At 38.0% G+C, this 27581-nt stretch overlaps 2 protein-coding genes across 2 annotated transcripts; one reads left to right on the forward strand and one right to left on the reverse strand.

Annotated features, from left to right (window-relative positions):
- The first annotated feature begins 11617 nt into the window (after window positions 1-11617).
- LOC137400388 (uncharacterized) lies at window positions 11618-15598 on the forward strand. Its single transcript, XM_068086716.1, has one exon. The coding sequence runs from the start codon at window positions 11618-11620 to the stop codon at window positions 15596-15598; it is 3981 nt and encodes a 1326-aa protein (XP_067942817.1).
- An 8570-nt stretch (window positions 15599-24168) lies between these two features.
- Window positions 24169-25110, reverse strand: LOC137400389 (uncharacterized). Its single transcript, XM_068086717.1, has one exon. It carries the CDS (start codon window positions 25108-25110, stop codon window positions 24169-24171), a length of 942 nt encoding a protein of 313 aa, XP_067942818.1.
- Window positions 25111-27581: the final 2471 nt, after the last annotated feature.

Below are 27581 nucleotides of genomic sequence, written 5' to 3' on the forward strand. Positions count from 1 at the left end.
TCTCAAACTTCGCTTCCGCTCGTTTGGTCGCAATATAATCCAATAAGGTGGGTAAGTTTTAAAGTATTGTCTACAAATTTCAAAGATTTGATAACATATTTAAATAGGTTTATATGCGTTTTGTATCGTTAGTAATATTTAACCATAGAAAAATGGTTAAATTTGTTAATGAGATTTGGGACGACATTCATGAATAAATTTCGTGAGTTGTGTGCACATATGCATTTACCATAAAGCTCCCAAACAATTGCTTCGCTTGTGTTTGGTTGTAGGATTAGGCAGTTAGAGTTGTGATACAAGCACATTTGTCTTGTATTATTTATCATGTACTCCAGTTTTTAGAGATAATCATAAACATGACTTTATAAAATTGCCAGAACTGCTGTCAATCATTAATCTTTAAATTTTTAAGTATCAAGTTATAGTTGCTAAAGATGAAGTTAAAAGACAAATAAATATCGCATTACAGAAATAAATGAAAATTAAATAAATCATTATGCACAGCACAATTTTTGACCTAATGATGTGTTCTACCAATTCTTTCATATACATCAAATTACGTAATTTGCATAAACAGTTACAATAAAAAAGCATTTTAATAAGTGGTAGTGAAACATACTGATCTACATTTGCTTTGCATGAGCCAAAAATTTAAAAACTTTGCAACAGAATAAGGACAGGAAAATATAATTGAATAATCAATTGAAAAATAATACAGTGAAAAAACATAAAAATAATAATAATAATAATAATAATAAGTATAATAGCATACCATATATTGACAATTTCAAATTGGCTGTGTTTGTGTATTAATAACTCCTAAAATTACATGAATGCAATCGCGAGTCATCATTCATGTATTATTTTGATAACCTTTGATATAGTCAGTAAGCCACTATCTAAAAAGTGGCCTAAAAATTGAGTTCCGCTCCAGTTACATGGATATACACAAATTAAGTGGTTTCTGGGTGAAAAAAACTGAATTTTTCAAATCTGGGTAGTAACTTGCACCAAACTGGCACGATAGTTGGGTAAAACAGGGGTGTATAAAAATATGAACAAACCTACTTCATTACATATGGGAATCATTTAAAATCAAACTGAGCATTAAGTTTTTATAAATTTATTGACTGAACACTCATATCTTTTAAATGAAAGTATAACTAAAGAATTTGATTGTGAAAAATTCACAGGGGTAGATAGAAATGCCTCTTGCTGGCATACGCGTGCGAGTTATCAAAAAAGTTAAAAAACTTTGGTAGTTGATTTGTTTGATTATCCACTGGTCTATGGAAAAGTTAAAACTATATTATATTGGAACAAATGAAGAAAATAATGAATTCAAATACACCAGAACTGAAATTAGCCATCAAAGTCGTCGTCCTCTTGGATTTTTCCTTCGTCGTTGTTATCTCATCCAGCTTTATTCTCACAATTGACAACACTGACAGAACTCGGTGCATTTTAGGTTCTGCTTATAGCAGCCACATTGTCCATACTGACATTTACTAGCCTTACATGAGCAAGAAGCATCTTTGAGTACTTCCCCACTCTGTGTGAGATACCATCTTTGCAGAGCACCTAGACAAAAAAGTATGATGATAAGCTGTAAACTATTATTGGCAGACCAACAGTTCTTTGAGCAATTTAAGATATTCTTGGCTGCAGGTCAAATCATGTTTGTTTTTTTTTCGCAAAGGGAACATCTTTCCAAATAAACTAATGAACAATCCATTACTGGTGCTATGTATTGATCATGCATACCTCTCGATATCAGGGGCATCTTCATACTTATTGTGAAGTTTTCTTAACTGAGTCATCGATAAGATCTGCTTCATGGTGACTAATCAATAAGTGATCACTTCCCGGCAGAAGGTAGGGCTGAATCGTGTCTCCATGTTACTAAAAAAATAAGTAACACATTATTACAAATGCATATGGTACTGTTTGTCACAATAGATTCCCATGTACCATTATGTTCAGATAGCATCTACTGTAATTCATAAGAAGGTGTTTCCTCACCAAGGAAACAATCATCAAGTTTTTTATTGTTTAGAAGGACACCAGTCCAGCATAGGCCATGTTAAAAAGTTTTTCATTTTTTACATACACAGACAGGATGAAAGTGTGTTAGGTGTTAGATTATGCATTCTGTTTTGTAGAGCTACCCCGACCCCGATGGTACCTCGATTTTATACCAAACCCTATCGGAATTGGTATCAGTGTCGATGTGGGTGTTAAGTATCTGAATCGGTATCGGCCGATTTTTTCTGAAACTATCAGAAACTTCCGATACTTTTTACAAATAAACTATTTTGCAGAAATCCATAGTTTAGCCTGCTACACTGATAAAAAATCATCAGCTGCAAGCTTCTTACTTTTACCTAATGAATTTCAGGCCTGTCACACAATTTATTTCATGTCTACAGCCTGATCAACACAGCTAAGGAACTTTTTTGCTTTAGTCAAGACGTAATCACAAAGTGTGGTATTTCCCAATTACAGCGATAGGATTTATTGCAGCCAATCTTGAGCAAGATAATTAATATGAAGACAAAAACGCGGTGTAATATTTCTATTTTCTAGCATTATATATATACGAAAGTAATTTAAACAATCGGTGTATAAAGTTATTTATCACTTTCTTGATCCTGACGGTACAATATATCGTTTGTATCGTACAAAAACAGTAATCCTAGGGGCTTATCGGTATTTAGCCTGTCCTTCATCATCTGTGGCATCGCCCTTCAGTACGAGTGGCTACATTGATAGTGATAGAAGAAAGATACTTCTTACTAAGAGAATTGAATCACTAAAGGTAACTAAAACAAATGCTGATTTGCTCTAAACTTGTACAGGAGCAGCAGTTTATCCAGCAATAGAAGAGAGACTTCGTTATCACAGAGAGAACTGTACCACTAACAGTAATTACCTTTATTTACCAATTACAAGAAACACAGACTGTTTTGTTACTACATGCACGGTATGTCAGTATGTGAGTATGTATATACATGTATATTATTTCCATAAATACAAACAGATAAATACATTAATATTTATATTTTCTTTGCATAATGTTTGTATTTGCATAATAAAATGAACAACTATCTGTGCAACACAAAAGATCTGAATCGGATTATTTTTCAATGAGAACCGGTATATCAGATCGGTATCTGAATCGGCTGGTGAATTTAGAATCGGGGCATCTCTACTGTTTTGCAAAAGAAATAGCCACATTTCACACAATCTACATACTGTGCAGTATTACATATGTTAGGTTTTTACCTGATTGAGAAAAGATTCACTGAAAAGAAACAGAGTATAGCTGAGCTATGGCATGTCATAAATAATTTAAATTCTACATATTAAGTACTGATGTAAATCACAATTTACACACTTTTCATATTTTGTTTGGTGCCTAGCTAAAATCTAAGTATATGGTGGACATGTCATGTTAGTTTGTACTCTGGTTTTGGTTGATATTGGACGATGGGAGCAGTTACGTACAGAACATACAGCAATAATGTTCATATTCACACAAATAACAATGTACAGTAATTACACCAACCTAGATGATGCGCCGTGTCTTGTGTGTGGGAGTTATACAATGATTTCAGCCCTGGGTATTGGTAGTAACACTGTCTGTGGTAACACATCTCCTGAGCAACGGTGTCAGCAGAGAGAAAATGTACCAGGAGGCTATGATGAGCTCTTAGCTCAGCAGCTTGCTTTAATTTACTTTGTAAAAACAAACATAACAATTCAACAAACATCACAAATGCTAGATTAATTAGTCTTTAGGTAGACGACGGTTGTGATAAACATAATGCCAAGGTTACCTAACTTACCAGCATTTTTTGCCTCTGCCCTTAGTAGACCATCTCTGATGTGCTTACCAGCTTTTTTAGTCCACCGCTCCTTTTTTCCACAAATAACACATAGTTTGGGTAGCATAGTTTAAGCTATTATTGAGAATGAGGAGCGCAGTTGTTTAGTACATGGCTCAGGATCTTCATTCTCATGAGTTACAATCTTGAAAGAAACATGTAGGCTATCAATAAAATTTAACCATATGCAGGCATTCATACATTACATTCATCATTCAGAGTTGTCTAGACAACAGTGAAAGGCTAGCTCAAAGTTTGTAATTTAATTTAATAAATGTAATTTAAAAATTTTAAAACATCATTCGGCCTAGGTACTGCAGGTTAGTTCAGAATTATGAGATTACTTACATTTGACTGTTGTGCTGATTTGAGCTTTGCTAAGCTGGTTACCCTTACATAACAGGTTTGGTGAATTAAAGGCAGCTCAGTGGCCACCAGTGGTTACCAGTGGCCTTATCAACAACATCATCATAAGCATAAGAATGTATAAATTCCTTGCACAAAGTTTTTTCTGGTTCTTTATTAGTAATTACCCAGTCTTTGGCATACTTCAGCTATGTATTATAGCATTGCTGACTCAGTTGTTTGGGTAGATTTCTTTGACTAGTGCTTTGAAAGTGGCAGCAACAAATCATAATGCTGATTATTTTACTCAAAAATCAAAAACATGTCGATTGGAACTTAATTTCTCAATACAAATAAATGCTAGACCTCCACACACTGTATCCACTCTTTAACGACCTTGCGCTTTAAACCGATCAAATGTCCGATATTTGTTTGGCAAGAGAGGGCAACTCCTCAATTTTAGTCCTCAAACAATCGTTTATTCTGAGTGAATGTGCCAGTTTGCAGTGAGTTACTACCTGCCATGTTGTTCAGCACCTTCAACTCTATAACCCACAACCCACACAGTGTATATCCATGCAACTGGAGCGAAACTGAACAATAATTGGAGGTGGCTTACTGACTAATAATCTATATTTTTTTGATTTCCAGTTCTGTTAAAAGCTATACTATTTGGTAGCCAAAGTGAGTATAAATATAGCAGGGTGTATTTTTGACCTCTATACCATTAGGTTATAGCCGGTCTACCTATAGAGTTGAAGACAATCAAAACAATATTTTAGCTCTTCAGACAAGTTTTAAACAAAGTAACTGCTGGTGGCAGGTACTGATCTGGCCGCTGCTCAAAACAACTGTTTTTAAGCAGGTCTCTTAAAATAACATAAACTTCCATATTGGAAAGTATAAAGATAAATATGATTATAAACTACAACAATTTGACCAAATTTGAAAGTCATAAATAAATTTCTATCACAGGTGAATGGTATGCGCCTGAGAAAGAAGATGGTAGTGTGGGGAAATAGTTTTCTAGTTGACTGCGTAAATATATATGAATGTGTAAGTTCAGTGTGATGCTGAACGACATGTTTTGCACACATTGGTACGAGACTCAATGATCAAACAGTAATTCAGTCATTCAAACTGCAGAAATCGTTAACCCCGGACAGCTCTGGAAACTACCTTGTGTTAACAACTACGCAAAGTTAATCTGAAAATACCCCAGAAGTCATTGGTGAATTTAGTAATTAAAGCAATCAACATCACTAGTTTATCTCGATACTGCCGAGTTCAGTAGAAATGGTCACCAACACAGTACACATAGTGCAAAAAGAATGGTCAAATTTGTTACAAAACAAATAAATTACTGCAGTTATTTCACGTCTATGAACAAACTACATGTATTTTGAAAAGCCAAAAAGACTGAGGTAAGCGATAATTGTAATTAGCTAGGCATTGGATGATAGCAATCACTTTGATAGTTGTTTTATGCGCATAGGCTGCTAGTGCTAAACATTGTGGTTGTTGATCTCAAACTATTCCAATATGGAACAACAGTCAATGAGAAATTTTCTGGATCCATTCACTTATTCTAACGAGTTACCTCCCAAAATCACTATAAACTTGGCAAAGCTCTTGTGCAAATACAGCTGCTTTTCCTATATTACTTTGATCACAAGAACTGTGTCAATTTATTGATAAATAATTTTGGCATCAACAAAATAATCTCTTGCTGAAATTTGTTGCAAAGAGTGATTGCATAGTTGTGGCATTATATATATAGCACTACAGCACAAAAATTCAAATGTAGCCTATATATTAATATTAACAAATTGCATTTACAGAACAATAACTACATGTAAAAGGGATTGAAAATTGACGCCAGCATAAATCACCATTGGATAGAAAAAATAAGAGCTTCATTGGATTCTTTTAGGGTGGCTGCCAAACTTTTGAAAAGGCGGAGCTTAGTCCTTTAGTCTTTAGTAGCACAAAACGTAAATATTGTACTGAAAATTATAGCAACAGCTGTTGGCAGTTCACTTATATAAGTAAGCGCTTTTGGATGGAACTTATAGCAGCCTCCTGTTTTTGGTAGTAAGAGCCTGCAGATTGCAAAAAAACTTAAAAACTCACTAGATTTCTGTACAATCAGAGAGAATCGGCTCTCCAAATCGTTGTCTATGTCACTCTCAGCAAATCTGTTTTAATTTTTTCTTTCATAGTCTTAATCAGCATGACTTTCATCTTGCCTTGATAATCATGCCGATCTGCTTGACAATTGAAGTCTCTAGAGTTTCTTTTGCATCACACATTTGCACCTCTAGAATGCAAACTTTTGCCCTTCAAGAATGGTTTTTAGATTTTCGGAGACAGTGTCGGATTAGATCCATGCAAGAGAGTTGATTATAATATATGACCAACAAGTATATAAATTAGTTAGCTTCAGTTAATTGCACACATCATCAAACATACACCCAATATCTACTACAGCAGCAATTGATGATTTCATTATGCATAAATGTACCTAGTCAAAAGACAAATGTTTGTCGAGCACAAAAAGCACTTATGCTCAGCAGATTACAGAGAATTTAGAGTCGGTTGACTTTAAACACCAATGTTTAAATGATTCGCTGATAATTTGTGTGCTCATGTTTCATAATCTTGTTCTGCATTGGTTTGGTTGCAATTTGATGAGTGCGCTTTACAACATTGTTTAGAAATTGGTAACTGGTACTTATATTGAGGCTGTCAGATTCTTCTAAAAAATTGTTAGTATTAGTGTGCTTTAGTTGGCTTCTAAAATAAAAAGAAATCACAATTCAATTCTTGGAATGTTGTAGTAATTGAGAGCGAGTGAAATTGCACTTTGCTCACTGGACCTTACAACTTTCTCAACTTGTTCCCTTACAAAACCAAGTGCTCAGTGCAGTTTTTGAAAAAAGTGCAAAACTATCAAGAGTCAATATACTAACAGCGAAAGAACTTTCGTAATTTCGATTTCTGCAAAATACATTTAAGCTCAATTAGAACAAGTCTCTCATTCATAACAAATTATTTTTAATATGATAACTTTTAAATTACAGCTGGAAGCTGGATAGCCATAAATCATTTCATATTTATACTTATGCAACAACAAATAGTCTACGCCATTGAGCACAAAGACAAGGAACAACAACACTAAATTCGCTTGTGAGGCTGATGATATTGATTAAGAAGTAGAAAGTGGATTAAGTCACCTGGCAAAAATAAAACACCCGGAGTAAGCGAATAAGTATAAAGCTTTATGTAGGCAAATAATTTACTTACAATATCACTCCAAATTATTTAGGAAAACAAGAGACTGTTGTCTGAAGAGCGCAAGAGATGTACAAAATAACCATACACAAAATTTCTTGTTATGCAACTTTACTTTGCTGCTTTACTTTTAGGAGCGTTTAATGCATTAAATGTTTAATAAAATTGAGCCAGGAATGCACTAAGAGCACTGCCAGCAATAACTGAATAGGACTGACAGCAATAACTGAATTTAATGCAGCGTTTAAATAAAATATAACTTTTAATAAAATGTTTTATTCTGTTTTCGATTATCATTCAGCGAAAAATGTCTGTTTGTACATAAGTTATTATTGTATTCTAGATACCTTCTTAAACTAGTAAAATTAAGTTAACCGATGTGTAGGTGGTACTACAAAGATCTTTGTTACTAAAAACCTTTGCGGATTTCTTTAAAAACAATAACCTTTGCTGCTACACAACATTGACTAGATCTAAAAAGAATTAGTTTGGGTTTTTTGTAAGTTGAATTGCCAAAGAACTATTTAATGCCACTTATATGCCACAAAATGCTCACTGTTTTTATTCTAGTATATTATGAAATTGCTAACACTACATGTAGTTTAGATTTTAGAGTTGACATTCATCGTTGAGCAAATTATGTACTAGTAAAACATTTATTACTATCAGCAAAAAAATGCTTGTATGCTCATTGGATATCAGAGGCCAAAAGTATTTATGTATACTGCTCATTATGCCTTTAGCAACCATTTTGCAGAATTGATTTGTAATTTTATTTGAGCTACTGTATTTCAGATTTGAGCATTTGCGCATTCAAGCAAGTGTTTCGACCCTTTCTATTGCATGTTATCAGCAATCCAAAGTAACAATTAAATGCTATGAGTTAAACTTTAACCAACTATTCAATGCAAGTCATTGTGCAGCTTCAACATCAGCTTTTATATATATTTGTAAAACTCATTGCCTTGATTCACCCAATCATTAACAAGGCAATACGTATACTCTGTAACTCCAATTGTTCTATATCTTAAAAACACAAACAAACTGTATGTCAATCTTGTCACTTTAAATATGCTATCTCCAATCTGATAATTACTCTTAGTGTTGGTTGAATAACGGAGACCCATAATGGGTTGTGAGTGAAAAGGAAAAAATGGACAAAGAAAAGTGAGATATGAAAAAAGAGAAAAAGAGAGAAAAAGAGAGCGTTAAAAGAGAAAATGAAAAAAAGGAAAAATAATATCAAGAAAAGAAGAGAGAAAATAGCGAAAGTGCAAAAGAGCAAAAGAAGAGAAAGAAAAAGACATAGAAAAAGAAGGAAGGAGAGAAGAAGTAAACAAGGGAGCAAGAAAAATGGAAAAAAGAAAAAATATAAAAAGATAGAGAAGAAAGAGAAAGTGAGTTTAAAAAGGAGAAAAATAGATAAAACGAAAGAAAAAAAAAACAAATAAGTGAGGCCGAGATTGAGAGAAAAACAGAAGAAGAGAAAAAATAGAGATCATATATAAAAAAGGTAGAGAATGTTCAGGAAAGTATACACAAATTGAAATTATTTGCACAATACAAAAGTAATGTTTTGGAGGCCAGCAGCACCGGCACTGAGAATTTTGGCTTAAATGTTAACAACAAGCTGTGTAGGCTGTCAGCCAAGAAATCGGAAACTAACCAGTTGACTGAGTACAATCGGCACAGCTACAACCAGCTCGGCTAACAGGATCGAAGTCGGCATGGTTGAGACCATCTCGGCTATGAAAGACAAAGTCAGCTGAATTATTAAGGCTATACCCAGCTCAATTAAAACTAGACAATTTATAGCTCATACAATGAACCTAAGTCACATTCACACAACCAGCCGAGGTTGAAGGAGGCAGAGCTCAATCTGCCTCCTTCAACATAGGAACAAACAAACCAGAGCAGTTGGAAGTTTCACCTCAAACAGTTACTTGTAGGCTTATCGCATATTTAACTGTATCTTTATATATTCACTGAGAAATATATGCATTAATTGCCTTGCACTGGAATGGTTGGTCTCTTTGTGAAGCGAGTAGCGAAACTCAGTTGGTTTCTTTACAGTAATATAAATAGATGAAAAGCAAAAAGAGAGGATTAGAAAAAATACAAAACAAGATCAGCAAAAGAATCGAAAAAGAGCACCGAGCCCTGAGCACTGTGCAATGTGTTGAGCTCATCAATGACTAAGGACTGAATATCTGTTGGTGAGCAGGAGATGAAGTTTTGTAACTCTTCTACCTACTTCAGCATCAGCACCCATCCTTTGTGTACCTGCCTTATTCTAACTGGCCTTCATAAATAAGGATTTAAATAAATCTTGTCACAATACTGAGATAAATTTTCAGCAGAATTATTTACTCATGATAGATGTAACAACGGTTAAAAACTTGAGATACAGAGTTTGTAGCTCATTGAACTATATTCACAACCATATTCTGTGTATAACTATCCTTAACATAACATTTAATAATGTACAGCATATAAGGACTGTTTAACTATATTCAAACGATCATTTTTATTTACAAATAATAGATGTAACAGTGGTAAAAAGCATGAGCTTCAAAATTGGTAGTTCATTGAACTACATTAACCACCATATTTTGTGTATAATTATCATTAACATGTCATATAATAATAAACCACGCATTATGAACTGTTTAAACATATTCAAATGCTCATTTTAGAATTAAATAAAAATCTATAGTTTGATTACTGTCTTAAGACAAAGTAATAATATTTATAAGTATATTTGGTTTTGTAGCAATGGTTCCCAAAAAAAAAAACATTCACAATATTTCACTGGAAAGTTTTGGCAAAAAGACTGCAATGTATCACAAACGATAATGCCATTTATTTTCTATATAACATTAAAAAACTGCAAAAACATTGCATGTTGGTAGTGTTTCTATTTTTAGTCTAATAAAAATGCATTGTACAGAGATCTGACAATTGGTTTTAAATACTTTAAAAATGGAGGTCACTTCATACCTCCACCTAGCTTTATTTACTTCAACTCACATGGGCAGATTTTTTTGGGCTTAATATGAACGTGGTCCTGTTTCCATTTGGCAATTTTTTACTGTTTGTGGCGTGTCTGCTGACCAGGTCTGCAGCAAACAGGCAGACTTTCAATATGAATCCTGTGTCCTATTTTAGCAAAATCCTCTTGTTTAAAAGATCAGCAGTGGGCACAATGGCCATCGAAATGAACACATTTCAAAACGATCCAATTATATAGAACTCCTGAAAACCATAAAACATAAACTCATAATTGTTCTTTGTCGATGTTTTCTGACTAGTTTACTACTTCAGGGCTTTCTTTAAAAAAGTTTCAAAAGTGTAATGTCTGAATATAGAAAAAGCAAATAGATTTCCATAAACAAATGAGAGAAACAGCTTCCACTTTTACCATTGTTGTCAGTACAATGCACATGTAGAACAAAGTTAAAGACCATGTATATTGAAAATGGTGCTCACTGCTGCTAAATCTCTCTAAACAGATGGAGACACTATTGCATTGGACTAGAGTAACCTGAATCTGCATGTCTGAAGAAATTTCACAGCTGATAGTCATTAGTTAATGAAAATAGTGAGGTAAGACTGGATCTATAGCAGTCATTAACAAGACAAACTCTACTAAATATATGGGCAAGAAGAAATTGATGCAACATTAATTTAAAGAAGCATTTAGTCAGGTGGTACTAAAAAAACAAACGAGAAATGAAAGGCTTCAGCCTTGCACGTCTCAAGATGAAATCGAATAAAGAAAGTAGTATGTAATATGGAGATTCTGGATCAGAATTTTCGCCCTGGCATTTTTTGTCTAAAGATGGAAAAATTTAGAATTTAAAGTTTTCAAAATCCCTCGGATTTTGAAAAATGGAGAATGTGAGAAATTTATACGGAGAGAAAGTACGGCTGCCAAAGAGCACGCAACTGCAGGACCTAAGTGCTGGTCACGATTGCCATTTGTACCTTTATTATACAAAATTCTTTAAACCTCTGATTGTCTATTTATTATACGCTTGACTGAACATTAGGTCATTTGATATAGGCTTAAAGCATGAAGTTTATAATAAATGGAGAATGTGAAAAATCTATACGGAAAAGGGAATAAGAGTTGGCTTCGACAAGATGCCAAGCGAAGCGGTGTAAAAGGATATAGCCAGATGAGCAAGGCTGAGCTCGCGTATCACGCTGGCAATCAATCCAAGGTGATTGGTAAAACTAGCAAGGGTATACCGATATTGCTAGACGGTACTTACAAAAAGCCACACCCGGATGATGCCCTCCGCAATGTGAGAAACCTGTACAGAGACTCTACCTCCAGTCAGATGAGGGAGGAGGCGAAGCGTATGGGGTTTGGGAATACAGCGAAGCTGAGAAAAGCCGAGTTAAAGGATATTGTCGATGGCAAGAAACGTCTTACAGTGGATGACTTGAGTCTGAAAGATCTAAAATCTTTAGCTCGAGCCAGAGATATAACAGTTGGGCCGCGTGTGAAAAAAGCGGACTTGGTGGACGCATTGAGAGGTGTTGATAGAGCGCCACGGGTGGAGATAAGAACCACTTTTGTAGACGAGGTCACCAACAAATCTACTATAGATGTATCCAGTTATCAATCAGCCAACATAGACTTTGTATGGAATCACGCCAAACCCGTCATTATAGGTAGGATTAATGATGCGTTTAACCGAACTAAAAAACTTCGCGTAGGTGCTGAAGTTGCATTCTCCCATCTAGAGCGTGGTACTATAATCACTCGATTCTGGGGTACCCCTAGAGAAGGCGCCGTACCAATCCTAGCATCAACCAATCTGGATGAAGAATTAAACAGACAGCTAGCGAATATAATCAGAAAAATTGATGAATTTACGAACAACGGTTCGGGGTGGATTTTGGAGCGAGTATCTAGATTTTATTTGAAAATTTATCGGTGGAAACCTCTAAGAGGTGGAACGTACAAACCAACCCCTAAAGCTTTAGCGAACAAAAATGCCATCATAAACATCAACAATGGAGGTGCCAAATCAATGGCAGAGATAAAACGGATTGCAAAATCTATGGACATTGCTTTTACTACCAAAACCAAGAAATCAGCGTTAGTTAAAAAAGTAAAAGATATAAATCCGGAAGCGGTAGATAACAAGTGCTTTTTGTGGGCGGTGCTATCATGCTTACATCCACCGAATGACAATGCTGGCAGGCTATCAAAGTACATTCCGTATAAAAATGCCCTAAAAACTAAAATGTTAAAGTATCCGGTGACGGTTTCGGAAGATCAAATACAAAGGTTTGCCTACAAAAACAAACTTGTGATTAATGTGTTTGAGTGGATCGAATCTAAGGGAGAAGGCGGCGAGAGCAGGAGCGGGTTGGAGATTGTCCACACGAATAACCAGTTGTATACTGAGGAGGCGGAAGGTCTCCCCGAGGTTAACCTGCTTCTCTACAAAGATCATTACATGTGGATCAAGAGTATGTCAGCGTTAATGAGGAAGCAAACTGATCACAGAGGACATAGAAACTATACCTGCCTACGCTGCCTTCATCATTCTACTTGTGAGAGAACATTTAAGGACCACATCAAAGGGTGCCTAGCCACTCACGATGGTACTTGCGTCATCAAGATGCCCAAACCTGGCTCGGTCATGAAGTTTAAGAACATTAAAAATATGGAAAAGGCGCCTTACGCCGTCTACGCGGACTTTGAGTCTATTATAGACAAAAATACCAAAGTCTATACAGCGTGTGGCTACGGCGTAAACCTGGTGAACAGCTTAGGAAAGTCATTGAGGTTTGAGACTCACAGGGGTGAGGATTGCATGGAGAGATTCTTTGCAGAGCTGGATAGAATAGAAGAGTTGATAGATAGCATTCCAATCGCGAAAATAATAATCACTCCGGAGCAAGAGCGAGAATTTAAAACTGCGACAGAGTGCTACATGTGTGGGCGCGAGGCTACGGAAGAAGATTGTCTAGTTAGAGATCATGATCATGTCTCTGGGTCGTACAGAGGCCCCGCGCACAATAGCTGCAATCTCAAGCACAGACAGACAAAAAAGATTAATGTGATATTTCACAACTTCAAGGGGTATGACTCTCATTTAATTGTCAAGGCTTACGAGGGGGACAAGGGCATTGATGTTATAGCAAACACGGATGAAAAGTACATGTCAATGAGAATAGGTCGCTTTAAGTTTATGGACAGCCTCCAGCACCTCAATAGCTCATTGGCTACATTGGTGGAAGGCCTAGATGATCTACCGCACCTGAAACGAGAGTATCCAGAGCATGCCGGGCTACTTTCTAGGAAGGGTGTATATCCGTACGAGTACATGGATTCTCACGAGTGGTTTAAAGAACGACGACTGCCGGATAAAAAGTACTTTAGTTCATCGCTTGACAATTATGCCGGTATAAGTGATGAGGACTATCGGCATGCTCAAAAAGTGTGGAAGGAGCTGGGGTGTGAGACTTTGGGTGATTATCACGATCTTTATCTTAAGACGGATGTCTTGCTTTTGACTGATGTTTTTGAGAGCCATAGATCGACAGCCATGGATGTATATGGTCTCGATCCGTGTCACTACATCTCAGCACCCTCATTGTCATGGGATGCATTGCTTAAAATAACAAAACAAGAACTGGAGCTCATCAGTGATTTAGACATGTACAATTTTGTAGAGAGTGGTATAAGAGGTGGTGTGTCTACATGCGGAGGCTTACGATACGCCAAGGCCAACAATCCTTATGTGGAGGGGTATGATAAAAATAAACCAGCTACCTACCTGATGTACTTGGATGAGAATAACCTGTACGGGTGGGCCAAGTCGCAAAAGCTACCGACTGGTGGTTTCGAATGGGTGAAATCGAAAGGGCTGCCAGACATTAATGATGATGAAGGTTACATGGCGGAGGTAGATCTAGAATATCCAAACAAGCTCCACGACGAACACAATGATTATCCGCTGGCACCCGAATCAATGAAACCTGATCAGTGGTCAGAGTATATGCGCGATGTGGGAGAGCTTGACAAGCTTGAAGAGCCGTGCTATGCAAAAGTTCCTAAGCTGGTGCCAAACCTTCGAGATAAGCGCAAGTACGTCGTACATCACAGTATCTTAAAGTATTATTTGAAAAAGGGTCTGCGTTTGACTAAAGTACACCGAGCTCTCAAGTTTAAAGAAAGTGCATGGATGGAGCCGTACATTCGACTAAACACCGATCTTCGAAAGCAAGCTAAAACTGATTTTGAAAAAGATTTTTTCAAGCTCATGAACAATGCAGGACCTTTCGGGAAATCGATGGAGAATGTTCGCAAACGGATAGATGTAGAGTTGACTACTAAAATGAATCGCAAACAAAAGCTCATAAATAAGCCGCGATTCAAGTGTCAGAAAGAGTTTAATGAAAAGTTGACGGCCATTCTCATGAGCAAATCTACAGTGACCCTAAACAAACCTATTTACATCGGTCAGGCCATTTTAGATCTGTCCAAACTGCTCATGTACGAATTCTTTTACGATGACATACGACAGCGATACCCTGATGCTAGAATGATGTATACTGACACGGACAGCTTAGTGTTATTAATCGAGACAGAAGATTTTTATAAGGAAATGCCGCTCGAAAAGTATGATACGAGCAACTACCCTAAAGATCATCCGTGCTACAGTGAGAAAAACAAGAAAGTGATAGGTCTGCCCAAGGATGAAGGTGGTGGCAAACCGATAGCGGAATTTGTGGCTTTGCGAGCCAAGTCATACTGCGTAGAGGGTGAGGGTTGGGAACTGACAAAATGCAAAGGAGTGAAAAAGTGTATAACCGAAAACCTAAAGTTTGATACCTACACACAATGCCTGGATAGTGGAGATCCGGCTCCGAATGCAACCATGACGACACTCCAGTCCAAGCTACACGAGATAAAAAATTGGACATTCAGCAAAAAGACTCTGTCGGCCTTTGACGACAAACGCTATTACCTAGATTCAATAAATAGCTTGGCACACGGACATTACAGAATAAATGACATTAACAATGCCGCACTTCTTGAATAGGAAAGCAAAAGAAAGTTTAGATGAGTTGAGCCAAAGATGGATCAATGCGATGGAGTTGTTTGATCTCGTCCGACCCCCTGTGTATGACGAATATAAAGAGTCGACGGAAAGATATACAGTTCGAGGTAGACCCATACCTAGGTATGAGAATAGAATGCCACCAGAACTGTGCGTTAACTTACCCGAACTCAAAAAGCTGGCCAAGGCACAAGGTATACCCGGGTACAAAACGATGAAAAAGGCGGCTCTACAAGCCGCATTGTCATAATTTTATACGGTCGTATAAAATTACATCATGGAATAAGCTATACCCGCGATGACTATAGTGCCGCCAATTAACAATTTATTTCCTTCGTGAACGTTGCCCTCGGGCGGTGACAATTCTGTTGATGGCTTTACAGACGGGGCAGGTTTTGGTGAAAATAATTCTGTAGGAAATATAAATGGCTTTAAAGAAGGAGTTTATTTTAGTGTCGGTGCTGGAGGCTGCTTTAGTGGTGCAGGTTTCGGTGGCTGTTGTAGTGGCACAGGTTGCGCAGGTTTTGGCTGTTGCGCGAGTTTTGGTGCAGGTTGCGCAGGTTTTGGCTGTTGCGCAGGTTTTGGTGCAGGTTGCGCAGGTTTTGGCTGTTGCGCGGGTTTTGGTTTCGGTGGAGGTTTTATTCCTACGCTATCAAACGCTTGGGCTATTTTAATTTTATCGTTAAATCCTTTTACGCTTTGTCCTAAAGCGTTCAAGTTCAAGTCTGACGGTATCATGTACAGACCTTTGGCTATAACATAATTTGTTTGCCCGCGAGTTTTAGTGAGGGCGTCCTCAAAGTTTGATATAGAATCTTGGAGAGATTGCTTTTTCATGATCAAGTCATTGACCAGAACTAAAAATTCTTGTTGAGACTCGAGGGAGGAACCCGCTTGTCTAGCTTGCACCTGAGCTCCCAGTAAACAGTAGACGTAAGCTCTAATACTATCATTAAGTCTAACTATTCCGGGGGATGTGAATGACTTACTATGATCGGGCACTACCCTTTTGTAGTCAAATGGGTCTTGAGTTACCGAAACCATTTTAGTACCCACACTCGAATTCCACTCCGGAAACTGGTAATAAGTACCCCAACCATTGGCACCACTCCGATGCACATCCATATCCATCTTATCTTTACTGCTTGATGGATATTTTGGATACGGTTTGTGATGCCTGCCTAGATCGGCCATCTGTTTTTCTAAAGAACCTACTTTACTACCACCGTCTTGTATGATAAATCCGAGACCTCTGGCTGGTTGATCAATCTCAGAAATATCTTTAGCGGTTACTCTAAACTCATTGAGCAATTTGCAGTACTCGGTTTTGTTGTAAGGATTGTTGTACGGATCAAAATCTCGATCTCCGGGATTTCTTATCTCCATTTGCGCCAACATCTTTTTAGTTTGGTACATAACGTGAAAGTTTAAAATAGCTTTTGTAAGAGGTAGACCTCGTGTCAGCTGATCTTTACTCACACCGCACAAAGCAGTCGCACAGTATAAAGCAAACTTATATTGCTGAAAATAATATAACATGGGGTCATCATACCATCGATTGACATCATCAAAGCTTTTTACCACTACCGGTGCTGGTGAGATATCGACAAACTTTTTGACAAAGCTATACGATATTTTGTTATGTTCGTCTATCGCTACGACGACAGTTAAGTTGTAAAAATCTATGGGATAACCGCTAGATAGTTGTTCAGTCATTTATTAATAAATGACCTCTTTGACAATAAACAAAACCGGTCGCATTGAGCATGATCGATCCGTGAAGGCAACTGGTATTAGCCTTAAGACAATTACGTTATATTTATCTTTTTACAATTTGACCGAGGTGACCAGTTACACGTACAACGGTAGAACGACTACTATTCAGCCGGGGTATTACACGTATGAGCAGCTCCTTTCCAAATTACCAGGCTCATTTAAAGTTCATCAAAACACTTTAAAGGTTAGTACTGACGCGACGATTACGGGTGGACTAGCCAAACTGATAGAGAATGAATATTTATATCTGACCCCATTGTGTTTGTATTTATACATCGATGGAATAGACACGTCTAAAAATTTATGGAACGGTAAACGATCAAATCTCCTTTCAATTATTCCCATAGGCAGAACTGATATGGGGAAAACAATACAACACCATCCTACTAATAATTACAAATCCATGCTCATTGGCGAGCTCAACAGCTTAAACGTGTCAATATCCGATGAACGAGGTAATGCCTATCTTGGCAAGTTTGTTGCTGAGATTGAGTTGTCGTATAATAAATGTATGGCAGATCAAAATCAAAATCCGTGACTGTGCATCAAGTCAGGCTAAAGCGGATAAGTGTTTCTGATAAAAAAGCCTTGTTTCAGATAGTTATTCCTCGAGGTGGAAATATCAAAGATATTATTCTCTACTGGCCATACTCATCCGTTGTGAGGTTAGATGTACAATTTTTTAATGACGAATCCGAAATTGTTACATATTCCGGGGTGTTAAGTAATAAACTACACGCGATCAATTTTCAGGTAGACGGAATTGTGACCTGTATTGTATCCTGTACTGATATATAAGAGCTTATAGTATTTTATGAGATATAATAAATGGCTAGTATCGCGATTATGGTAGTGGGAGCCGTCGTAAACTCTTTAGCGTTCGCCGGTGGAAATTATCTTTTTTCAAAGATTGATAAGAATGGAGCTCAGAAAGAAGCCAAGAGGCATAATGCGGCGTTAGAAAAGCTAAACGCTGAACAAGCGGATTACAACATCAAACGAGCCAAAAACCAAGATTGGCTAAACGAGCAAAATGCTCGAAAGCAGGAGGCTACCGATGAAATATACTCGGTAAACTCGGCCTTTGATACTTATGAAAAGCTCTACGGTGAAAAGCCTACACTACCTCACCCTGATTTAAAAGCGCCTTCTTTAGATTACACCCCTAGCTCTGAACAAAAAAAATATGAGCGAGTTTTTGTAGCCGCTGCCACGGCTGCGGGTGTAGGAGGTTTTGCGCTAATCCAATAAGGTAACAATCTTTGCAATCTTTGCAATCTTCGCAAACCTCAACAATCTTTGTAAAAATCTTTGCAATCTTCGCAAACCTCAACAATCTTTGTAAAAATCTTTGCAATCTTCGCAATCTTTGCAATCTTTGTAAAAATCTTTGCAATCTTCGCAATCTTTGCAATCTTTGCAATCTTCGCAAACCTCAACAATCTTTGTAAAAATCTTTGCAATCTTCGCAAACCTCAACAATCTTTGTAACAATCTTTGCAACAATCTTCGCAAACCTCAACAATCTTTGTAAAAAATTTTTGCAATCTTCGCAATCTTTGTAATCTTTGTAATCTTTGTAATCTTTGTAATCTTTGTAATCTTTGCAATCTTTGTAACAATTTTTGCAATCTTTGCAATCTTTGTAAAAATCTTTGTAACAATTTTTTATGGCATCATAAAAGATTTATCTGTGCTTATTTATTTCATACGCTAACAAAGTTAATGCCGCGGCGATGATTATCCACAAGTTGCTTTCGAGATAATCTACAGCATTTTCCATCATGTGCCAAAATGCTTGTACTGCGCCGGAAGTGTTTAGATATCTGTCATGAAAGTACGCGGCCAAGTCTTCCAGATTTTTCTTGATAATTTTGCCAATGCCGCTTTCGATAATATCCTTCGGATCGGTAGATTTAGGAATAAGATCTTTTACCGCATCAGATCCCAATGCATTCGCTACCGCTTCGAATATGGCCGTTAAAATTCCTCCAGCGGCTAACCCACCACCAATGCCTAAAATTAGGTTGCGCTGCTTTCGCATCTTTGCTGTATTATCCGAAAGGTCTCCTTTTAGATCACTGATTAAACCGTTTTGCGCATCCAACTCTTCTTTTAGTTGTTGCAACTTTGCGAGTTCATTAGGAGATTTGTCCTCTTTAGCATCAAGTTGTTGTATCTGCTCTGTCAGGTTCGCAGATTTTGACACAGCCACTGATATTTGTCCTTCTATAGTTTGAAATCTCTGATCAATAGCTACTAACTCTCGTTCCGGTAACCTTCCCTCTATATCACTCATTTCAAGTTCTTCGCGATAATTAAACTCTGATGTTTTTCTGTTACTTTTGAGCCGATCTATGAAATTTTTTGCTCGGTCTTTCACCGTATCTCCCTGTTTAGATAGCCATGACTTGAAGTCAGTCAAATTGCCTTGATCCGCATCCACTTCTTCATCCACCAGAGCGATGGTTCTAGCATTGGCTTTTTCTACTCTTTTCGTGTATTCATCTTTGTTCAAGCCAAAAAGTCCTTGATATTCCACGGTTGGGATCTTTGGATTCTTGACAAAAAACTCAGGGTTACGCACATAAGTCAACATTTGCGAGCCTTTGCTCGTTTTTACCGCTAGGCCACCGTCATCCATCAGAACAAACTTGGAATGATCTATACCAGAGTATATATCCAGCTTGGATAGTTTTACACCGATTGTATTTTGCGTGTGCGTGTCTACACCAGGCGTGTTAACGGGAGGATTAGGTACACTATCTATAGAAGAGGTGAGATAGCTATCAATTTCTTCTCGCGTAAAAAACCTTTTACTAACAAAGTCATCATAAGTACCTCCGCACCGCGAGTATTCGTCATAAATATTTATAGCCGCATTTATTCCATCAACATCTCGGGGTTTCACGACTTCAACAATAGCCGAAAACAATCATTTATCTACAACCCTACCTTTCCCCTTTTTTAAAATTATTTCATCAATGCTGGGCAAGTCAGCTTGAGCGAGCCAATTATTCGCCTTGGATATCGCATCATTTTGTTCATGAATGCGCTGCTCGGCAGTAAATGTGGGCTCAATAAATGATGGTTCTCCCGGGATTTCATCGACATCGGGGTTAAAGTCTTTACCTTCCAAATCCATATTTATTTATTATAATAAATGTATACAGGAGAATTAAACCATAACCTGTCCGCGAGAGACAGGCAGGGTCTAAAAGAGCACAAGATGCGCGCGCGAGTCGTGCACAATCCATCTACAGCGAGTCCTAGCGATGAGCTAGTAATTAAAATGCCCCAGCTAACGCCCAATACAGTTCTTTACCCCAAATCGCTTAATCTAACCTACAATTTCAAACTAGCCAGCGATGGAACTGAAGCGGACATTCCCGATCACCTTACATCGGCGATCGTAGAAAAGTTTAAGATGACCATAAATGGTCAAACTATATCCGACATATCCAACTACGCTCATCTAGCGATATATAGAGAGTTTTGGCATTCGAAGCAAAATTATACTTACGATCTTACGCATAGAGGTATTCAGTCTACAGCGACTAAAAAGAAACGACATTCAATAAATGGCGCGGCTGAAGACATTCTCGCAAAGATTCACGGTGAGAGATATTCTTTTCACCTAAGATCATTTTTGACTTACGCCGCCTTTACTCCGCAGGCGATCCAAAACAATGTAGAGTTTCATATCAAATTCGCCGCGGGTAAGTATACGCTGACCAACCTCTGCTTAGAATATGACTACATTTTAGAACCCAGTTTGGCTGAAGGTATTAAACAAAAATATTCTAATCATAGTCACATTATCAACGATTACAAATCTCACATGACCAAGGATATACAAAAAGAAGAGTCCGAGTTTGAAATAAACATAAACGCGAGCTATGAAAGTCTTCGAGCGATCGTGGTGTTTTTCAAGAAGGATAACTCTGTTGACACTACATTTTGGAATCCGATGCTAAAAGATGTCGGACTAGATATAGACGGCGCAACAAACCAGCAATTTACATCAAATTACTTAGGTCCCTACTCGTATGAGAACGCGGTCAAGTACTTTGGTGATGGAGGAGAAGCGTTCATCAACCAAGAAAAATTTTACACAGACAAGTTTTGTTTAATTATAGATATGAGGACTTTGAATGATGAAAGTTCGAGTGGGACGGGTCGACAGATCAAAGACTATGTCAAGCTTAAGCTATCAAAAGATGTAACGCAAGACGATGGCAAAGCGTTTGTATTTCTAGTGACTGACAAACGTGTATTTTTTGTAAATAACCAACTGAGTAATATCGAACAATAAATGGACAATTTACTTCCAAAGCATCCGCACAACGCAATCATTTGCGGACGAACAAACACGGGTAAGACTTATCACGCGCTAAATTTAATTGAAAGGTATTACCTTCATGATTTTGATCACATTTTTATCATCTGTCCCATATTCCATGACAACAAGACTTACAATCGTCCTTGGCTGAATAGGTGCACAGTTTTGTGCAACGGTAACTTGGTTGACAACCTAGAAAGCCTGATCAAGCGACACTCCAAAGGCGGCCAACTGTCAGGTAAAAAGTCGCTAATCATCATTGACGACTGCAGCGCGGAAAAAGACCTCAACAAACACCGTACATCACTCAGCAAGATCGCTTTTAGCGGGCGCCATGCCAACCTAACCACTTGGTTCATAACGCAGCGCTATGTTTCGGCTCCCAAAGATTTTAGAGAAAATATTCATTGGGTCTTGGTAACCAAAAACACTTGTAAAAAGTCTTTTGAGACTCTTACCAGCGAGAAAAACATTATCCCGTCAAAGCGCCACGCTGAAATAAAGGCTGGACTAGTAAATACTTTTATGCTGTTTGTCAACACTGACCTTGGACAGTATTTGATCCTTAGCAAATGATTGAACAAATATTCTACGCGACGGGTTCACTCTTCTTTTCTCTGGGAAGCTTTGTAATCATCAAGTGCTACCTGACATGGAAACGGTTGTATAATAAAATGGAACCAACAATTTCACTACCGGAGCAGGCTGAAGAGACATCAGTACATGATGCCAACTATCGAAAAAGGCTGGTAAAGGCACGCGTCAAGACAGAAGAAGACCTTGCCAAAATGTCAGAGAATGAAGTTAAAAAGTTATATCTCAAACACGAGCAGAGCATCATTGACAACGTTGCCGGTAACGTATCCAAGGTGTTCGCCAAACTCTGGACAAAATCTGTGTCTAGAGTCGTGTCTGTAGATGAGGTGGAACTGGAAGCTGAACTAAACAAAGACGTCTTTGTCGAGGCATTCCTCAAAGAATATTTCCCGCCATTCTACTACGACTACGGAATGTATTTTGGCCCCTTTCTCAGTACTGCTCACTACTGCCAACCACATTGACTACAAGTGGGTAGGAAATTCTCTAGAAATAAATGACAACGGTCAAGAAGAACCCCAAGAGGATGACGCCGATGCAGACTCCTCTAGAACCTCTGAGTGACATTAACGATGAGCTCTCCGCGATAACCCAGCAAACTGAACATCCCGAAGAAACTGAACATCCCAAAGAAACTGAACACGCGTGGATAACCGTCGGTCTCGGTATAGCTCTACTGTTGATAGGTTGGCAATGGTACACAAAGCCACTAGCACTAACGTCTACACCAACTCCCACACCAAAGCCTACACCAACGCCCGCTGTAAAAGCGAGAATATTCTAGTATAATAAATGGCGCAGATGAACAACACTCTCAAGGATATTGGTAACGCGCTGTACCAAGGCGCTTTGTTAGCTACAGGGTTAGTAGTCACTAGAAAAGCGGTTAAGGAACTGGGTTTCAAGGACAGACCCGTCGAAATGAAGGTCAAGAGTCTTGGCATGTTGTCCGCAGAAATTGCAACGGCTAGCTTTGTTCTGAAGAAACTACAGGACGCCGGACTGCCCGCAAACGTATTTAAATAAAAATTTTATACTCGAGAAACTCTGGACAAAATCTGTGTCTAGAGTCGTGTCTGTAGATGAGGTGGAACTGGAAGCTGAACTAAACAAAGACGTCTTTGTCGAGGCATTCCTCAAAGAATATTTCCCGCCATTCTACTACGACTACGGAATGTATTTGGCCCCTTTCTCAGTACTGCTCACTACTAACTCATTCCTCAAATTTTATACTCGAGAGTATAAAATTTTGCGAGGTTTACTGTGCAGCTTCTTTTGTGCCAGGCATACGCTGAAGCAGCTGCTGAGTTAGCTCTTCTTTAGCCTCCGCTCTTATTTTGTCAACGTCAAAAGACTCGAGCTCCCGATGTACGGCATTGTATTCATTCACAATGTCCTCAAACTCCGCGTCATTAATAAAGTTATCATCCAGCACGCGTGAGATCTTTTTGTTTAGCACAGATATGCCAGTGCACAGAATGGCGTGCTTCTTGGCATGCTTGACCTTTTTCTTGGCGCAGTGCTTCGCTATGGGTGTCAGTACCGCAGCCATCAGACCTGACGCAACACCTAGACCCGTTAGTACCACACCAATGGGCAGCCCTACTATAGTAAGGGATGTAGCGATACCAGCTGTCGATTCCACGGCGGCCAGTGACGATAGAGTTATTTGAGCATTCTGTAGACCACTTACCGCCTTGCTGTATTTCTTGTAATAACCATTCCGATTGTCTCTCAGAACCTGCAGCTCATTGCGAATGTCGCGCACTCTGTTGTACAGCTCAAAACCTCCATCCGGAGGCGCTGTCGGCAGTTTGGGATATATTTTTTCCGTCATTTATTGTATATCTAATCCCTCTGTATCGGGTGGTACAACTTGCAGCTGCTCTGCAGTAAACGTTCGATCATCAATGCCTTGGAGCGTGTACACGGATGGTTGATTCTCAGCTGAACGAATCTCATCTATGGTGTATACGTTTACCGACCAAATGGCATCAGTGGCTCTGTACCGCGTGTCATTGCGCTCTTCTCCGGGTTTGTACAAATACCGCACCAATGAGTCTATTGGCAAGTCTTCACTAACATCATTATACTCGGGTTGTGTTACACTGTCAAGTTTTATAGCATCCATCGGTTTCATATTTATCATACTAGTTTCTTCATCATTTATCGCAGCCACTACACCCGGCAACCTCTTTACCCACTCTCGGTTGGTCTTGTCAGTTTTAATTTCCTCAGCGTACTGGTGAGCGAACAATCTTTTTGACAACGTTCTATTAAAACGCTCTACAAACGCTACCTTTTTCTTATTAAGGCTTCTAGATATTTTTATGCCTTTCTCGTTCATCAGCTCTGTGAAAGTTCCCATAAACTCACGCCCCTTGTCAGACATTATTTCTTTTGGATATTCCAGTGGTGACCTATTATATATACATTTAATAGCCTCAACCGTATCAGCCGCCGTTTTCTTTTTGAGTGGCTCCGCCTCTTTGTATCTAGAAGCGATGTCCACCCCTGTCAGCGCGTACTTGTACCCCTTGTCAGTAGGAAGGCTCAGAAGATCAATTTGGTGAGTATGGTTTGGTTTGTCTTGGCTGTAGTGGGGAAATTTTATACGCTTTGGCTTTGCCTTGTAAATCTGGTAGATGGGTTGACGGTCAAGCCAGTTTTGAATCTGACTTCGTTTCAATTCGGGGGTTTTTTCATGCAGCTTCCTAGCAGCTGTCTTACCACGCTCATAGCCAGACGGCGAATAATATTGTTTCTTTAGCTTATCCATTTATTTTATGTTGACGGTTTTTAAAATTGGTTGACGGTTTTTAAAATTGGTTGACGGTTTTTAAAATTGGTTGACAGTTTTTAAAATTGGTTGACAGTTTTTAAAATTGGTTGACGGTTTTATTGTATGTCGACGTATAATAAATGGAAAGGAGAAATAGACAACAAATAGAGCAGAAAGCAAGAGAATTGGCTATAGAAGGCTATCAGGGTATGAGCAACAATGAGCTAGGAAAAGCAATACAGCGAGCTCACTGTGAAGGTCAAGCGAGAAAGTTTGAAATAGAAGGCTATCAGCAAATGGATAAAAAAGAGCTAAGAAATGCTACAAAAAAAGCTAAGAAAAAAGCTAGAAAAGCAAGAAGATTGCGAGCACAGTTTGAGAGTGATATGGAAGAATTTAATTTACAAGACTACCAACAAATGAGCATTGATGATATAAGAAATATTTACATAAGAGCATGGCGGGATAATTGGCGGTATTATCGAAAATGTGCACTAAGATCTGTGATATTATCTCATCCAAGCTTGCGAGTGTACTGTGAACAGCAAGCACAGAGACTAAACATACTAGACTATCAAAATAGAAGCAATGAAACTCTAGGAAGTGTTATATCGCAAGCACTGTTTCAAGAAGAACGAGAAAGAGATATTCCCCGAAGATCACAGAGATTAAACAACTATATTGTATATGTGAGTTTCTGGTTAGACCATAATTTTGTAGATGAGCGTGCAATAGAACCTATAGTACTTACCTCTGCAGAAGCAAAAGATCCATGCTCTATATGCTTAGCTGATATTTCAGAAGCGGTGGCTACACTTTGCAAGCATATATTTCATAAAGAATGCATAGAGGAATGGGCTAAAAACTCAAGCATAATTGTCCAATGTGCAGACAATCATTGCAATGATTGTCAGTCGCACTATTTTTCTTAGTAAAATGTTTTAAATTCAAATTTACTCTTCCCATTCTACACAGTGGTATGATTCTCCACTGCCATCAGTTTTCTTTACAAGCCCGCAGTAGACAAACTCCCTGTCTGGCATAGCACCGTCAGCCGCATACTTTGACATATACACTTTGTATTGCTCATCAGTATCCATATTAAGTACAGTGACTATAAAGGACCCGTACCTCGTTGGCTTTGATTCTTTGCTTACGCACATATGAGGTATTTCCATTGGTATTTCACTAATGTTATGCACCTTTGAGTATCCGTAAGTTTTTCCTCTGATTGTAACTGGCATTGTTATTTATTATACAGTTTTATTTAACCCTACATTAAACTGAGCACTGCATACGCCTGTCATATCACAAAATCATTCAAGCGCTATATACTTGCAAGTGCTATGCACAGGAAGGATATTCACTTTGCGCATCTAACAACTAATAAACACATTTTTACAACTACAGTTCGCCTAGCGCATAGCCTCGTCTTCGGGGCACCCAACGCCAGCTCTCCACAACACCAGTTTTACACTTTTTTTTATTTTAAACTACCCTTAAAGAAAAGCGTATAATAAATAGACAATCAGAGGTTTAAAGAATTTTGTATAATAAAGGTACAAATGGCAAGCGTGACCAGCACTTAGGTCCTGCAGTCGCGTGCTCTTTGGCAGCCGTACTTTCTCTCCGTATAAATTTCTCACATTCTCCATTTTTCAAAATTCGAGGGATTTTGAAAACTTTAAATTCTAAATTTTTCCATCTTTAGACAAAAAATGCCAGGGCAAAAATTCTGATCCAGAATCTCCATATTACATACTACTAAAGAAAAAAGTTTTTAATAGCTCTTTAAAATACTTGTTCAATAACTTGAAAAAAGGAAAAATTTAGTGAAAATCAAGAAATTAGAGTGAACAGTCTTCAGTTTAGTATCAGAAAACTAATCTGGTAAAAGAGGCACAGCTGGTTCAAATTATTGGAAAATAGGAGGAAGCTAATATAATAAAAAAACTATATTGAGGTCTTTAAGAAGTTGTGGCAAACGCTTAACAACCTGAAGGAAAATATTGAATTAATGGAAGACTGAAATGCAGAGATCTTACTAAAGAACAGATTCTTTGCTCAGTTAACAAGGCTGTGGTTTATAGCAGTAATTGTTCATAACTAGTGAGTCTGGTTCTATACTATTGACATATTTTAAACATTGATGTAAATTTCATGTAATTGATTTCTAGGAAACTGGCTTTTCTATTCTTCTGTGCCACTCAAACCAACCATTGTTTATCTTTACAGTTTTAAGTGGGTTAATCCAATTCTTGCAAATTATACTTTCAATCTAAACCTCGCAGCCTGTAACTATGCCATATTCTTATGTTGTGACTTTGGATCCTAAATTACGAGCCACCTCTCTGTGCAGCAGACAAAAATTTTCAAGTTGACAAGGTATGTACAGTCAATGAGCCATGAGATAACTAGTAAGTCTGTGCAATAAAAGTTCTTAAACGGCAAACAAAAAATGAGCAATC

The sequence above is a fragment of the Watersipora subatra genome, chromosome 7, assembly GCF_963576615.1.
Source record: "Watersipora subatra chromosome 7, tzWatSuba1.1, whole genome shotgun sequence".
Lineage (NCBI taxonomy): Eukaryota > Metazoa > Bryozoa > Gymnolaemata > Cheilostomatida > Watersiporidae > Watersipora > Watersipora subatra.

Excerpts from the sequence above, each read along its gene's own strand:
- LOC137400389 (XM_068086717.1), bottom strand. The coding sequence starts at position 25,110 with ATGGATAAGCTAAAGAAACAATATTATTCGCCGTCTGGCTATGAGCGT.
- LOC137400388 (XM_068086716.1), top strand. The coding sequence starts at position 11,618 with ATGGAGAATGTGAAAAATCTATACGGAAAAGGGAATAAGAGTTGGCTT.